Source organism: Rattus rattus, chromosome 9 (genome assembly GCF_011064425.1).
Source record: "Rattus rattus isolate New Zealand chromosome 9, Rrattus_CSIRO_v1, whole genome shotgun sequence".
Taxonomy (NCBI): Eukaryota; Metazoa; Chordata; class Mammalia; order Rodentia; family Muridae; genus Rattus; species Rattus rattus.
In genome coordinates, this window is record NC_046162.1 from 39934539 (window position 1) to 39951289 (window position 16751).

The following is a 16751-nucleotide window of genomic DNA, read 5'->3' on the forward strand; positions in this document are numbered from 1 at the left end:
CTATTTACTTTATTTATGGGCCACCATGTGGTTGCTGGGAATTGAACTCAAGACCCCTGGAAGAGCAATCAGTGCTCTTAACCACTGAACCATCTCTCCAGCCTCTCTTTGTTCCTTTTTCTCTCAAGGTTTTATTTTTCTTATTTTATGTATTTATTTTTAATTTTTAAAATGTATTTATTTTATTTGTTGAGTGTTTTGCTTGCATGTATGTATAGGGAGGGAGGGAGGTACGTCGATCATGTGCATGCCTTGTGCCTTGTGCCCTCAGAGGTCAGAAGAAGACATTGCATGCCCTGGAGCTGGAATTCAGAGGTTTGCGAGCTACCATGTGGGTGCCGAGAACAGAACATGGTTCCTCTGCAAGAGCCAGTGTGTGTGTGTGTGTGTGTGTGTGTGTGTGTGTGTCTGTGAATGTATGTGCACATGTGTGTGCAGGTACCCAGTGAAACTAGAAGAGTGTGACCCTTGGAGCTGGAGTTACAGGTGTTTGTGGTTCCTGACAAGCAAACGCTGGTTCTCATGACTAAGTGGTAAGGGCTCTAACCACTGAGCCATCTCTCCTGGTCACGTCTCGGCTTTTGACTGTGACTAGCTGCTAAAGTCCCTGCCAAGATGGACTGTGACGTGGCCTTGTGAGCTAAAGTACACTCTTTCTTTCCAAGCTGCTTTCGACCCAGTTTCTGAGGTGGGAGGACACAGCTCAATGCTCTCTGCGGGGAGAGAGAATAGGTGGATGGATGAGTCAGCCTTGGGAGAAACAATCTGTGGCCCAAGTGTCTGCACAAAGGCCTTCCGGGTATGCTACGGAGGTGAGGTCTTGACTGTTTTGTCTGGAGCTGCTTGTCAGGGTTGTGGTTTGGTGAACAGCCCCAGGGGATAAAATAATGCCTACCCTGCCCACATGAATAGCTACCATGCTTGTTTATATCTCTCTGTGTCTCTGTCTCTGTCTCTGTCTCTCTCTCTCTCTCTCTCTCTCTCTCTCTCTCTCTCTCTCTCTCTCTCTCTCTCTCTCTCCCTGCCTTAATCTCTATAGAAAACTATCCTGTGGAATTCACTCTCCTGGCCTCAGACTCTACCTGCTTCTGCTTCCCCAATTCTGGGAATAAAGGTGTAGGCCACCGACACCCAGCCTTATCTCACTGATTCTTGACAGTGCCTAGTTGCCTAGTTTTGAGCTGTCACCTCACTGTGTAGCCACTTGGTCTCTTCTTGTGACCCTCAGGGTGACTCACAACTCCAAGAGTCAAAATTCAGGACAAGTCACTGTCAAATGATGGGCTTCACCTAGGACCCATCTATCTCTATGTCCTTCATCTTCTCATCTCTCCAATTAAAAGACATCATCGGCATCAACTTTGCCATCTCCACGCTCCTCCTCTTGGGTCTGCCAGGACACTTAGGTCTGGGGACAGGCACAGAAGTCAGAAAGAATACTTCTGAGACATTGTCTTCATCAAACACTGAACCCACCGACTGTGGCAAGTCTCCAATGTGAATCACTAGGTATCGTATGGGCACAAGGAATGATCTGGGGTGACAGCTTTGTGATTGTGGCGAGAATGAAAGTATTCTGCGGAGAGACCCTTGGGTCCTCCCTTTGGACATTAGACAATTGAGACAAGGGGCCCCAGGAATTGGAGTTCCTCCAGAAGTCTACTTGGAGAAGGAAAAACTAAAGCTGGTGCCAGGCAGAGAGGGAGTGTGTCTCCCAAGAAAGGGTTTCACTCGGTTCCCACAACCTTCAGGCCACCTTACAGGAGAGACTGGAATGGAGACATGGATGGATCAATGTGGGTAAGACCACACCTTGACCAGAATTGCTTTGCTATCAAACCTGATGCTTTCTATTTAAGCCTATATCAGAATCCTGAAGATGGACTGACTATTCTCCAAAGTGTGGCCACACTGAATAAATCTCTTCTCTCTACTTTAAGCTATTATTATCCACTCCCCAGACAAGGTCTCACTAGGTAGCCCTGGCAGGCCTGGAACTCTCTGTGTAGACCAGGCTGGCTCCAAACTCACAGATTCCTCTGTGTCTGCTTCCTGAGCTTGAGTGATGGAGTTACAGGTGTGGCACTACCATACCTGGCTTACTCTCTTTTTAAAGGTTTTATTAATGTATTTGAATATTTCCCTGCATGTATGTATGTACAAGCAATATATACATATAGTGCCTGTGGAAGTCAAAAGAGTGGATTGGATCCACTGAACCCGGAGTTATGTGTGTGTGCCTATGCAGTTATCAGAGAGAGAAAGAGAGAGACAGAGACAGAGAGACAGAGAGACAGAGAGATGCATATTCCAGGATCATGTGCAGAGATCATAGGACAACTTGTGAGTCAGTTTTCCCCAACCACTTGCATCCTGGTAATTGAACTCAAATCATCATGCTTTGTGGTAAGTGTCTTTACCTCTCGAGGCATCTTGCTGACCATATTATTTGTCTCCTAAGTGGTGTATTCAGGATGGTAGACAAACCTAACTTATTGAGGCTTCCAGGGCCCAAGTTTTGACCCTGAAAAATCACAGAAATAGTGCTATTAGAATTTGTCCACTGAGACTGTTGGAACAACACAGAAAAGCATGGAGTAAGTTGCCTCAAGTAACCTACATCTCAACTCCTCTTAAAATTCAGTCATGGAAGGCAGAGAACTGGAGAAGAAAGGGAGAGAGTGATGGTTTGAAGGAGAACAATCCCCATAGGTTCATACATTTGAGCTCTTGATCCCCAGTTGATAGAACTGTTTGAGAAGGACTAGGAGGTGTGGCCTTGTTGGAGGAGAGGTGGGCTCTGAGATTTCAAAAGCCCATGGCATTTCCAGTTAGCTTTCCCTCCCACCCCACCCCACCCCTCCATCTTCAGATAAAGGTGTAAGCTCTTAGCTATGGCTCCAGTGCCATGTCTGCCTATGTAGTGAGAATTCTGGAATGTTGGTCTCTTTAAAACAGCACAGAAATATCATAAGAAAATGTTTTCATTCTAATCCCAGGTGTGGGGATATTGGGCTGCTTTGAATTGTCCACAGCAACAGACTATGATTTGCCTCATGCTCTAGCAAAAGTGTGGTTTTGCCAGCTGTAGATAGTTTCTGCAATTGTGTGATATTTAGAATTTTTGGAAACTTTTCAGAGGTTATGTAAATACTGGGGCCCTGAGAGATGGGTTTGTTGGGGGTTGGTGTTTGTTCAGGGGGTTGGTGGTGGTTTGTTAGTAGTTGCGCTCAAAGAGAAACAAAAGGAAAGAAATTAGCAAGGATCTCTCTCTCTCTCTCTCTTTCTCTCTCTCTCTCTCTTTCTCTCCCTTTTTTCCTTCTATCTCATGTAGTAGATGAAAGGGGAGATAAAGAATGGGAAAAAGAAGAACCCACAAAGCAGCAAAGGCCAGCTATAGGCCTGCTGCTGTGCTCCCCACTGCAGTGACCATGGATTCACCCTCTGAAACTGGAAGCCACCAATAAACTCTTTTGTCTGTAAGCTGTCTTGGTCATGATGTCGTCATAGCAAAGTAAGACAGAGAGTTAGGACCAGACTCAGATAAAGGAATAAAAAAGAGGCCTAAGAAAGGCAAGGGTCTCACCTGCCCTCGGGACTCTACTCTGAAATTATTTAGATGACACTAGACTGTCAGGAAACACTTGGGCTGGCCATATGGCATAGAGGGGAAAGAAGTCTGTGGCCAAGTTAGTGGTCTGAGCTCAGTCCCTGTGATGCACATGGTGGAAGAACAGAACCCACTTCCCAAAATTTTGCTCTGACCTCCATGCCTCAAACCATGGTATTTGCATATATAATACACACACACTGAATAAATAAAAGTTAATTTAAAAAATTTATAAATAAAAATGAAACAGTGATAGTTGAATTCAACTTTATTGTTTTTAATCTCTATGCCACAAGTTCTTGCTGAGCCCCTGTCATAAAACCAAGGTCACAGGTAGTCTGTTACCTCAAGGCTCCTCCAGTCATGGGCCTCAGGTAAAGTTTCTGAGCGAAGGCAAAGATGGGTGAGAGTAGGTTTTGTATTGTGTCCTGATGGACAAACTTGTTTGGAATCCCCCAAGTTCTCAGGGCCTATATAATTGTTTACAGTTCACTTTTGGAGAAGTGTTCTTTTATATTTCTGGGGTTCCTTGTCAAAGCCAAGTTCACAGATTCCTGAATGTTCTTTGCCACCCTGAGTCCTGACTTGATAGCAGTGTCGATCCAGCCATGGGGTAGATCTGTGTGTTCACCCGCGAAGAAGACTGGCCCTTCCGGCTGGCTGAGTTCCTGGGCATAGTCCACATATTGGTAGGGGGTGAAGAAGGCAAAGCCACCCATGGAATAAGGATCTTGGCTCCAGTTCTTGATTGCGGAGTAAGGACAGAGATCACGGAGTTCTTCTTTGGGACGATTGTGAATAGCAGCTAGGTCATCCAGAACAATGTCCACTACCCGACTGTGGTCCAGGGCTGTCAAGAACACAGAGTCATCATCCAGGGTGTAAGATGCCAGGATGACCCCCGCACCATTGGGGAAGATGTGGTTGGGATAGTAGATGAAACGGGAAGGCCGGTCGGTGGTAGATTTGCCACTGAAAATGCCGTCTCGTTCCCAGAAACGCTGTTTGCAGGCCAGGATCACTTTGGTGGCACTATTGTAGTGGACAGAACGCAGAGCATCCTGTTTGCTAAGAGAGAGAGGTGGCTGGAATCTAAGGAGGCGGGCAGCCTTAGCAGTGGTGGCCACCACCACAAAATCCGCAGTCAGCCGCGCCCTGGGCTGCAGAGGGTCAGGTGTCTTGTAGGTGACATGAACATAGTCTCCAGACCTCTCTACTTCTTCTGCTGGTGAGTAGAACCAGACAGTCCCTGGGAGGAGAGAATTGTGCAGGGCCTGGGGGAGTTGGTCAAAGCCTCCAACGATTTCATCGAACCTGAGAATGAACCAGCAGAGAGGAATTGATGGACAGGCCCTTTGGAGGACGGGCTGCTGGAACTAGACAACAACTTAGTCCCTTCTCAAACACGTCCCAGATATGTTTACAGGGATAAAAAGTTGACAAAGAACCAAGGCCATACAGTGTCTGTTAGCTCCAGGGAACTAGAGAAAGGCACTGCTTTAGTGACCAATCGGAAGGGTGCATCTGCTCTGCAGTGACCAATCAGAAGAGAGCACCTGCTCCGAGCTCTCGCCACCCAAAATGTCTGGTCATAAACTGACAAAGACCCAGAATTGGACTTCTGATCCTCCTGCCTCCACCTCCCAGGTGCTGAGGTTCTAGGCTTTTGCTGCCCCTCCCAGTTTTATGCTGTGCTAGAGACGGAAACCAGGGCTTCAGGCATGCTCGACAAACTGTCTAGCAATTAAGCCAGATTCCCGGGCCCGGCCCAGGATTCTTATAACCCCTTCATAATGCCCTCAGGGGACTACTCAAGGCAAGCAGCCTAAGCACTGCAGAGCTGTTTTATTTAGTCTGTCTTGAAACTACCCCCATCCCACCCACCCCCACCACCCCAACCACCCCCCCCACCACCCCCCACCCCCACCACCATCATCCCCAACCCCACCATGCTTCCTAAAGGCAGTTCTTGGCTCAGATTTAAGTTGATAAGAAGGGTAGGGTCTAGGCCCAAAAAACCAGTATGTCTAGATAAATCGATGCCCCAGGCCTGTTCAGGTGCCCTGTGGCCTGTTTTTTTTTTTTTTTTTTTTTTTTTTTTTTTTTTTTTTTTTCAAAACCAGTTCATCTTTATCTTTTTGTTGTTGTTTTGAGATAAGCTGGGCCTAGAACTTCAGGTCCTCCCACCTCCACCTCCTGAATGATGGCATTACAGGTGTGTACCACCTTGCCTGGCGCCCTTTTATCTTTATAGCTACAGATCACATGGTCAGTGACCAGTGGTGACTGGAGCCTTGGGTTTACATCCCTATAGCCCAGTCTTCCCAGGCTGGAGGATGACAAGTGTCCCTTGACGCAGGGCTGAGGTGACAGTCCCTGTCACAGAACAGATGAGGCTGTAAGTAACACACTTGGTTACTTACTCTGGTAACCTTACTCAGAGGTTCTCAAGAGTGGCGTCCCAAGGTAGGCAACATAGCAGAAGGCTTGGCTCCGAGTTCTACCCTAGGTGTTTAATGCCCCGAAATCTACCTGTCTCTTCCTCCTGAATGAGACCACCTGGCTTCCCATTCTGGGGGTTAGGGAGGATTTTCTCCTGATTTCTTAGTAACCCCTCTTCACTACTATCATCAACAGTAACTAGTGACCCCATTTCTTACCGGGGCTCTTGGAAAAAGGAGATGATGCCACGCAGGGTCTCGGTAAAGGCCTCATAGTAACCGGAGTCTGTGTTCAGCATGTCGCCGATCATCTGCACGGCCCCCCGGCTCAGGTTCCCCACCTTGATCAGGTACTCCTGTCCTCGTGCGTGAGGAAATAAGGCAAGAAGGTGAGGAGGTACCAGGAGACAATATGTGAACACTTGCTTTCTACCCAGGGATAACAAGGAACAGACCTGGATAGGGTAGAATAGGCTTGCACCCTCTGGGCCCCAAGGCTACCTTGCATGTGTCCAGACATGATCCCCTTGGTCTACAGGGAAAATAGCTATACTAGGTATAGTTTTCAGCCTACAGACTCTCTTCTCAGCCTTTAATTCCTGCAGTCTTCTCAGATTATGGCAAGGAGTCCTGCTTTGTTAGCTGGGAAAGCTGACGCGGTTTCCACATCCATCCGACTCCTGCCCCATCACCTGCTGATCAGCCGCTCCATCAGCAAGTGACCTCAGAGCTGGCTCTGGGTGCACCTGTTGCCCTGCTTGTGCCCTATGCTCTGTCTCTTCTGATTGTCTCAGATAAGCCAGCATGGACATGACAAACCTGGCTGGAATGGCCTCACTAGTTAGATTGAATGACCATCCAGTTTGCCCGGGGGCTGAGTTGGTCCCTGACACCAATGCAGGTAGGGCTAAAGGCCTGGCTAGAATGTTTGGGTACCACTGGTTTGGGGGAGGGGGATGCCTCTTAACATACTCATTTAAACCAGAGTAGGGCCACAAAATCCTAGGAACAGCAATACCAGGGCGCCTGAAGACAAGTCAGACCTGTTAGGACCGTCTATATCAAGGTTCAGAGAGGTTCTCTGTGCCCCAAGTCTGAGTGTGTATTACAGTGGATGTAGGTCTTGTCCATCTCCAACTTGTCCTTATTCTCTCATCTCCTCTCTCTTCTTTATACCAAACCTTGAGTATGCAGTGGTCAGACTACACATGACAACCGGCTTTGATCCACCCAGCATCTGAAGCAAGCAGCCCACAGAGGCAAACCACAACCTACTTAGAATGGTCAGGACCTGACAGTGACTATCAGCTTCTATCTCAGGATCAGCCGGAGAATACCTATTATCCTTCCCTCGCCAGGCCCACCAGTGGGCTGGCTCCAGCACCCATGAGCCAAGAGCCTCCCATCAGGGCTACATCTGGAACTCTCCTTGCGTTTTTGTATCTGTAGCACAGGAGATTGAATCCAGGGCCTCACATGTGGCAGATCAGCTCTTATACCCATGACCCCAGCCTTTCCTGCTTTTTCACAGTGGTCATGTGTTAACAAAAGATGTTTTCATCAGTGGTTAACTGCATTCATTTAACAGTGGTCCTCAGCCAGTATGTAGCCAAGTGACCCGGCAAATTGCAAGTAAGCATTGCGACTTTTGCAGAACTATGTAAACATCTAAAGACACATTTTGAAACATTAAGTAACACACACCTATATAAGACTTCCCACACTTCTATCTGCCTTTGACTAGCCAGGTGTTACGGAGGACTTCTTTGATACAGCAGGCTCTGGAAAAAGTAGCCTCGATTGCCTTCCTTGGAATGGTTTCTGTTTAGTTCCTTCCATCCATCCTCCCTCCGCCCTGGATCGGTATCAGGACTGACCTTGGTGGAGAAGGAGTCATACTTCTCCAGGACGTCCTGGCAACTGCTGTTCTTCAGCTCTTCCACAATCTAGGAGGGAAGACATGGCAGACAGGTGGTGAGGGTCGGCCCACATAGATTGTTAACCCTGCCCCATCCATGCACCTGCACCATGCTTGTTCATGGTGTGTGTGTGTGTGTGTGTGTGTGTGTGTGTGTGTGTGTGTGTGTGTGTGTGTGTGTGTGTGACTTTATATGAATCCTGGGATCCAGAACTGTGTCCTAAAACTGACATGATGGGAATCTCACCTCTCCTTGAATAGACACCAAGCATACAAAGGTAGGTGTCCAGGTTCCCCTGTCAGCCTTAAGGTTCCCTACCTCACCCACACATGGGGAATCTACCTCCTTGTCCTCCATTGACATTTCTGTGGACTTCTAAGCACCCGTGAAGCAGGTAGGAGCCAGAGGGCCTGGCCCCACAGAGCCCCTGAGAGAGTCCGGGCCTGCTGACCCTGAGTGAGCAGCAAACAGCACCGAGGGACACCTGGGCAAAAGCCTCCAGGGAGTGCTCTCTGCTCCCACTGAGCTTATCCCTCACACCGAGGTCCCCTCAGGCCATGGGTCAGAGGAGACAAAGGCATAGTCACTGCAGGGCCAGGTCAAAAAGGTGGGCAGGCAGCTCAGACAGGCTGCTTATTGTTCTTCCTTGAGGAACCGTCAGTCATGATGACAGCTGTGGTCTGAGCACTGGTCCTGCAACTGCCACTATCTTATCACTGTGACACATCCCCGTCACCTAAGCCTCACAACAACCTGGGAACGAGAGGCTCTCTGGAAATGTGGAGGGAGGAGAAGGGAGCCCGCCAAGAGTTTTCGTGGGGTCACACAACACATCTAACCCCTGAGTCCAGCTTGTAGGTCTCATTCTGCGGTGAACCTGGTCCCACCGTGAGGATTTCATTGTAGCTACTTTATACATGTCGTACATGCACAGATGTCTGGGGTCTGAGAATATACTCCCCGAACAGCCAATGGCTGGCACGGGACAGAGTCCATGAGAGGGAGAGAGGCCAATAGTGGTCAATCTGTTGTAGGCGACTTCCTGTATTCATGGACCTCATGGTCTCTCTAAGCTCCTCCCAGGGAAACCAGAGGAACTTGAGGGTGGTTTGCAGGGTGGCTCTGAGGGAAGAGGGGGATTTCCCCTCTCTTTGCCTTACCTTTCTCAGAGATGCATCAAAGAGCTGTTCTGCTGTCTTCCCCATCTCATCAGCTTTGACTGAGTAACCCAGCAGGCCAGGGTCGGCCTGCACTGCCCCCGAGCGCTGCCGAACTCCATTGACCAGCACCCAGGTCTGATTGTTGCAAGGGCAGAATTCCTTTAGCATCAGTCCAAATTTTTTGATGAGCTCATGAGAAAACCTGTGGAAGGGGGTCAAAGACTCCTCAGTTTCTGCTCTTGCTCTCTGGGCTTACTTCCTGTCTCCCTTGGATTCACCAAGACCACCCCGCCCCTTCCTCCATGAAAGGGATGTTAGGTACTTGGTCATCACACTAGATTAGAAGCCATAAGGCCAAGACTCCCTGCTAGTGACCTACGCTGGCAGAGAGTTCTGCCACTTTGTGTGGAATCTGCAACCTTCCCATTTTCAAACATGACCACTCCAGTTCCCGGAGGCCCAGTGGGGGGATGTTCCTGGAGTCTTTCCTTGGTGTTATCCTTCTTAGAGGCTATGTTCACGACTCCCTAACCTTCTAGCTGCATTCTCCAAACTCCTCACCCATTCAGAAAGGTCCTACTGGGAGGGTGCTGGGCTTCCTGTCATTCGCAAACTCAGTAGACTGCTCTTGACTTGGCCACAGGTTTCTCTTGGACCACCTATCTTCTGTGATCCTCAGCCCAGCCTGCTTGGCAGCCAAGCCCAGTACAGTTATCGTCTCACATGGATTAAACACCAAGGCTGGGAGAGGCTCCTAGGCTGCCCCGGGGCTGGCAAATGAGTTGAGTCAGATTCTAACCCCTGGGTTCCCATCCATCCATCCATCCACTGCTGTCCGCATTGGCCTCTTGGTGTGACAACCCTGACCCCGGCCTCCCTTCCTTGCTACTACTGCTCTCGAGAGTACCTGTGATTGATAGGGATCCTCATGGCGCCCAGCTCTATGTACCAGTGCGCTCCAGGGACTCGGTGAGTCTCGATTCTGCCACCTACACGTCCTGAGGCCTCCAGGACAGTCACCTGGAAAGACAGCTCTTTTAATAAACCCAATGAGGCTTGTCACATACCCTCCATACAACATCCTCCTTCCCTGTGACAGACCCAGATTTACTTCCCTTCCTAGTCCTCCCTCCTTCCATCCATCCATTCATCCATCCATCCCTACTCTCCCTCCCTCCCTCCATCCCTTCATCCCTCCCTTCCCTACTCATTCCTTCCATCCCTTCATCCCTTCTTCATTCCTCCCTCCTCTCCCCCTCCTCTATTCCTCTTTCCCTTCCTTTCTCCTTTTCTTCCTTTTTCAGTACTAAGAATGAAAACCACAGGTTATTCCTTCCCCTATCACCAAGCAACAGCATTAGCTTCTTCCTGCCTCTTTCTGAAACTTGGTCTTTGCTCCTGAGCGAGCTTATCTGCCCTCCTACCCCAGCTACTCTAGAACCCTGAAGCTTCATTTGGCCCCATCTCCCGAGGGATGCTCACAGCTTGGGCTTCTGCCTCCCTGTTTGGAGCCCAATCTTCCCACAAGAGATCCTCCCCTGCCCAATCACATACCTGGTGGCCAGCATCCTGCAAGATCTTGGCAGCAGTGAGTCCAGCCATGCCCGCCCCAATCACCACCACTTGCTTCCTCTCGGCTGTCTGCCCCAGTCCATTCCGAGCCAGCTGCAGTAGCTCTTCATACTGGGGATCCTCAAAGCACTTGACAAGCTTGCTGTTGAAGGCCTGAGTATTCAAGCTCAGCACGGACAGGAAGATGAGAGCCAGCCAGCCTGGGAACATAGCTGTGGATATTGGCAGGTGAGCAAATGCCTGGGGATGAAGGAGGACTGGCCATAACCCTTGATCTGAGGAAGATTTATCACCAGACCAGACCTATGACGCAACGTTCCAGGCACTCCCCTACCAAAGAGAGCCTTAGTCACGGGTCCTCCCCAGCTTACCTGCTACTCTTCCTGCTGGCCCACAAATGCCCCTCAGGTACCAAAGCCTCTCATCTCACCCGGGAAATGACATAGGATGAATGTCTGCCCAAGGTACCTTCCTTCCTCTCAGTCAGTGGGACTGTCATGCACCTAGATGACATAGCTTTTCCTACCACATTTTTCCATCTCCACCACCGTTTGAGGTGGATAGACTGTCTGCAGCGAGAAGACCCTTACCTAAGCACCGCTGTGGAAGACCAGTGAGCGGGAGCCTGAAACCTTATGTAACAAAGCAATAGATAGATCACCAGGTTCCTAAGCCCCAGAGGATCATCACAGGGCTGCCACTAAGAGATGGCCATGGCTCCCTGAAGTTAGGGTTTGCCCCCGCAGAGAGCCTGTGTCCCACACTTCACTTCTGATGCGATTCTCTCCATTCCGACTCAGCTGTGGGAAAGGCCGGTCACTCCTTCCATCTGGGAGTCAATCAGAGGTGTGCATTTTGTGTCAGTTGAGTTCATATTTTCAAAGCTATTGTCTGTGTTATGGGACGAACTGAGTCTCCCTAGAACGTTTATGTTGAGACTTTAAAACCACGAGATCTTAAAATTGCAACTCTATTTCCGGATGGTAGCCGTTGAAAAGGTGAGGAGTTCGAATGAAGCTGTGAGCTGGGTCCTCCCCCGATGTGATATCCTCATAAGAAGAGTGCAAGACATAGGCCCTAAAGGTAGGAACCACAGGCTGTTCCCTAAACCGGTACAATTTCTTACTGCATCCCATCCTTAACCTTCTACCACAGAGAAGCGACGCCCTTGTCCCCTCACAAAGATGGTGCTTTTTGCAGCAGAGACCATTACAGAATGTTACAACCAGTCAAAACACAGAGAACAACTGACTGCTATGTACCCAGTCCCAGGATACATCAACAACATAATCCCTACAACTCAGGCTCAAGGAACATTGAGGAAGACGGGGAGGGGTAGGTGGAGGGGTGTAGAAAGATTGTAGGAGCCGAAGGACTTATGCCTACTTTGAGATCGTCTCTTCTGAAAAAAGAAATGAAAAGAAAGACAGATAGTAGGAGTAGGAAAGAGAGGGTGGGTCTGGGGAGTTAGAGGGAGTAGTTGGGGGTGACTATGATCAAGCTACATTGTGTGAAATTCTCAAAAAAGTAATGGTAATATTGAGGTGATAAAAAGGAGGAGGGAGTGTGAACACTAGAGAGGGTCATCAGGGATGCCCACACTGAAAGGCAATACCCATGATGAGGCTATGATGAGGAACCTCTAAAGAGACCAAACCCAGCCGTAACACCTTGGTTGAGACACCCATTCATGTCCTCTATGGTATTTTCTTCCCCAGTTTGAGCTGACTAAGACAGGCTGTTCCTCAACATCTTTTCCCAGGTTGGTGAAGAGAAGATTGATTGGGTGCCTTTCTCCCAAAACATAGTTTGCCACTGAAACACCCCGGTAGCATGACAGAGAACGGAAGCAGAGGAATTGCCAGCCGTGTGTGACTGGCTGCTCGCTCACCCCACCCAGCACCATGTCCCTGTGTCCCTGTTCAATACTCATATTTGATATGTTAGAGAATTGCTCAACCTGTCTTATCCAGCCTGAATCAGAATTCAGTTTCATCTGCACAGAGCTTGACTCCTAACAGTTCACCCAACAATTGAGAAATACGCGTGTGAGGGAAGAAGCAGACAGAAAGACAGTGGGTCGGACGGAGGAGCAGCCGCGTAGAGAGAGGGAAGAACGCACGGACAGAGATTTTCCTCCACCTTCTGCAATCATCACAGACACCAGGCCTGCGGCTAGGAGCCAGGGTTTCGTCTGGACTTGTCGCTCATCCCTCTGCTCACCCTTACAATCTGTTTCTGTCTGCTTTCCTCAGGGCCTACCCTAGTCTCTAGACTCCCTCTGTGAACCTGTGCTCTTGTCATCTGGCTTCATAATTATTTTTGAGAAATGAACACACACACACACACACACACACACACCATCACCGTCACTGTCACCGTCACCAGAATCCAGCCTATTTTCCACACCTTGGATTCACTTATCTCTTCTGTCTTCAAGTGGAGCTAGTTAGCAGTAAGGAAGTGGATTCGAACCGGTTTGGAAACCAGAAGTCTCGGGGTTTCCCTCTTTGTTCCCCGTGAGGCACTAATTTGCATTTATTTATTCATTGTCTATACGAGCGTGATTCAATACAATACTTTAACACATGCATACGGTATGCAGCCATCACCTGAACTGCATTGCTGGGAGCTGGTGCTTGAAATTACCAGCAGTCCCTTTAAGAAGGCTGGGCCTTCTGGGAATCACAACTGCACTCAAGCTGGTTTTCCCAAGTGGAGGAAGTTGTACAAGGCTGCTCTCATTTTCCTGTCAGTTGCCCTCCCCTGGAGAGCCATTCCAACACAGTTACTACAAAGCAGAGCAAAGGAGAACAAAGCATCTTCCAGTCCAGGAGCTATCACAACAACCCCACCACCTGTAGTCCTCAACTATATACAGGAAAAAAACAAACAGCCAGGAAGCCTGTGGTGGCCCAGGCAACCACAGGCATTTACTACACAAGCTGAAGCTGGCCCCAGATCCACAGCCCTAGCGTCCCTCCACCCACCCCTTGCTCTAAAGAGTGGCTGTGACTTGTGTCTATGGTGGGGTGACCACTGAGAAATCCACGTGTCTGCTGGAATCAGAAGCCATGTCTGACCTGTCCATCTGCATGGACCCTCGTGTGGTCACAGAAACAATGTGGGTAGTGAGTGTAATGACTTCGTTGGAGAAATGAATTAAAATCTGCAAGTGGGGAGCAGGACAAGGAAACCTCACGTCCTGAGTCTGTTTCTTTGAGGTAAGGCCTCACTCAAAGTAGCTCAGGTTAGTCTGGAATTTACTACATGAGACCCTGGCTCAAAAAAAAAAAAAAAAAAAAAAAATCAGAGACAGGCAGATTTCAGAGTTTGAGGCTAGCCTGATCTCTAGAGCACATTCTAAGACAGCCAGGACTACTCTGAAAAACTCTACCTCATAAAAACGGGGTTGGGGATTTAGCAAGAGCGTCTAGCAAGGCCCTGGGTTCGGTCCACAGCAAGAGTCTAGCAAGGTGGTTCAGTGGTTGGAGCACTGGCTGCTCTTGCAGAGGACCTAGGTTCAGTTCCCAGCCCCATATGGGACTCACGGCCATCTGTAACGCCAGTTCCAAAGGGTTCAATGCCTTCCTCTGCACACATGGTACACAGACATACAAGCAAAACACTCATATACACATATTGTGTGTGTGTGTTGTATATGTTTAAAAAGTACCAAAAAAAGAGAGAAAGAATAAAAAAGTTCTGATTTTTTAACAATAAGGTAACTACAACCTGATTAATATGTTTTTGTTTACTGAGACAGGATCTCAGGTAGCTCAAGCCAGCCTCGCACTCAGGATAGTCTAAACTGGCCTTGAACTCCTAATCCTATGCCTCTACCTCCGGAGTGCAGGAAGTAGGGCCTGAGCCTGCCATGCCCAGCTTTTGTTTAATTTTGAGATAGACCCTTACTCTGGAGCATGGACTAGCCTTGAACTCTGCATCCTCCTGCCTCAGCCTTTCATGCGATGGGAGCCCAGGCGTGTGGCACCCCACTATGCCTGACTTTCTCGAGGGGTGATTTGAAACGCTGTTGAACAACAGCGATGGTGAAAACAGATGAAAATACCACCTATGTGTGCGCTATGATCTCACATGGAGTAGGCGCTAAATTATCACACTGTGTCAGGGATCCGTGTGGTCTATGTGCCATTAGAAAGATTAAAAAATAGAGCTGCACACGGTGGCGAACATCTGTCATCCCAGCACTTGGGAGGGGGAGGGAGGGAGTTCCAAAGATTCACCTCAGCTATGGTCTGAGCCCATCTGGGGATACCTGAGACCCTGTCTTCAAAACTAAAGCAAAACTAACAAAGTAAAACAAACTCTGTCCCTTTGTCTACTTCAAACTACACCTATAAGGTCATTTCTGTTACTTCTGGAAAGCAGAGTCACTATGGGTCTAGAGCTGGCCTATGAGGATGACAAAGGAAGCCTGAAGGTTGCCGGGAGTCCTGGCCTTGAAGGCTTCCTCGAGGTTCTCACAAAAGAATCCAGCAATGGATCTCAGGTCTCCAGGGACCAGATGGCTCCAACTCCTTGAGTCTATCTGAGGGTGGGCAGCCAGGTCATGCCTCTTTCCCACCTCAGAGCTCCCCCACTGTCTTGACACTCCATTCATGACTCTGTTACCAGAAGCACGGGTGTTGGGGGGAGCCCTGGAGAAGAGAGCCCAGGTCTTGAGGGATCATGGGAAAACATGTGCTCTCCACACCAAGCTCTGTTCTCCTGGCCTCTCATTAGGTGTTTAATGAATCCTTCCACCAGTTCTTGGCCAGAAGCCTTAGGAGAGATTTGAACCCTCCTGAGTCTCTGTGTGTGTCTCAGTGCTGCTTCCTTACTTAGACTCTTCCTCCTCAGTCAGTATCTACTCCTTCCTCCCTCCCACTCCCTACTGCTTCAATCATTTGGACTGAGGGGCTTTGTGTCTGCCTGTCTGTCTCCTGTCTCTGTCTCTCTGTCTCTGTCTCTCTGTCTGTCTGTCTCTCTGTCTGTCTCTCTGTGTGTCTGTGTGTGTGTGTGTGTGTGTGTGTGTGTGTGTGTCTTCCTTTCCTTCTATTCTTCTTTTTCTTCATCTCTTCTTGTTGTTTACTTTTTGAGATGGGGGTTTGACCAAATAGCCCAGGCTAGCCTGGAGCTCACTGAGTATTTCAGACTTGCCTCATGCTCTCTCTCCATATCCTTCCCCTTCTCCTAAATTTTCTTCTAGGAAAAAGACACCTCTTCCTCCTTCCTCCAGAGCTCCAGGGCACTTGGAACAGAAACTCCCAAGTTTCTGTTTGTTTCCTGCTTGGTGAGCCCCTGGTGAGCACTGCTCTGACACATCTCTAGCTTCCAGGACTTGAGCCTGTTTTTTTCTATAGCCCTTCTGAAGGCTGTCACCCTTCCCCATCCCTCCCTTTGTGGGACGGAGAGGGTTGGAGCAAGTCCGTGTTACCTGCAGACTCACCTGCAGAAGGAGCAAGCTGGACGGGGTAGAGAGCAGAGGTGAGGGAACAGAGCAGATCCAAGGAGCACAGGCACCTGTACCCAGCACAGCCTCATGCCGGCTTTGTGAAATCTAGAGCCAGGAGGGCTCCTGAAACCCGATCTCATCCAGCAAGAACCTCACCAGACTCCAGGTTTTAGCTCTTCAGACTGCATCTCGTGGTACTGCGATTTAACTACATCTCCTGCTTATTAATCAGACGGATATCTTCAGCAGGAGGGAATCATCGGAGACAGACATGGTTCCAGTCAGACGACAAGGCTTCTGAAGGTGACCCAGGTTTCTCCAAAGAACCTCAGCCACGCCACGGACCAGAAGGTCACCTGGCACGTCCACAGTGACTCCCCCTTGTGTGATGTTTAACAAAGGGATGAGCTCAGCGATGGAGATAAAATAAACAATGGTGGCTCACACCTGTCATCCCTGCGCTCCAGAGGCTGATGCTGGAGGCTTTCTGTGGGTTTGAGGTCAGTATGAGCCACACAGCGCGCTCCAGGACAGCTGGACTACGGGTGACTCTGTCTCTAACAGTAACGCCAGATGTGATCACAGGACCGA

At 49.1% G+C, this 16751-nt stretch overlaps 1 protein-coding gene across 1 annotated transcript; it reads right to left on the reverse strand.

Moving 5' to 3' along the window:
* Positions 1-4092: 4092 nt before the first annotated feature.
* Positions 4093-10912, reverse strand: LOC116908547 (L-amino-acid oxidase-like). Its single transcript, XM_032911747.1, has 6 exons — positions 10685-10912; positions 10038-10150; positions 9131-9332; positions 7929-7997; positions 6271-6407; positions 4093-4924 (listed from the first exon to the last, which is right to left on the reverse strand). Exons 1-6 carry the CDS (start codon positions 10910-10912, stop codon positions 4093-4095), a joined length of 1581 nt encoding a protein of 526 aa, XP_032767638.1.
* Positions 10913-16751: the final 5839 nt, after the last annotated feature.

Coding starts and splice junctions, on each gene's coding strand:
- LOC116908547 (XM_032911747.1), bottom strand. CDS start 10,912: ATGTTCCCAGGCTGGCTGGCTCTCATCTTCCTGTCCGTGCTGAGCTTG. Junction 7,998..9,130: donor TTGATGCATCTCTGAGAAAG/GTAAGGCAAAGA, acceptor CTTCCCTCCTAG/ATTGTGGAAGAGCTGAAGAA. Junction 4,925..6,270: donor TCCTTTTTCCAAGAGCCCCG/GTAAGAAATGGG, acceptor GTTCATTCTCAG/GTTCGATGAAATCGTTGGAG.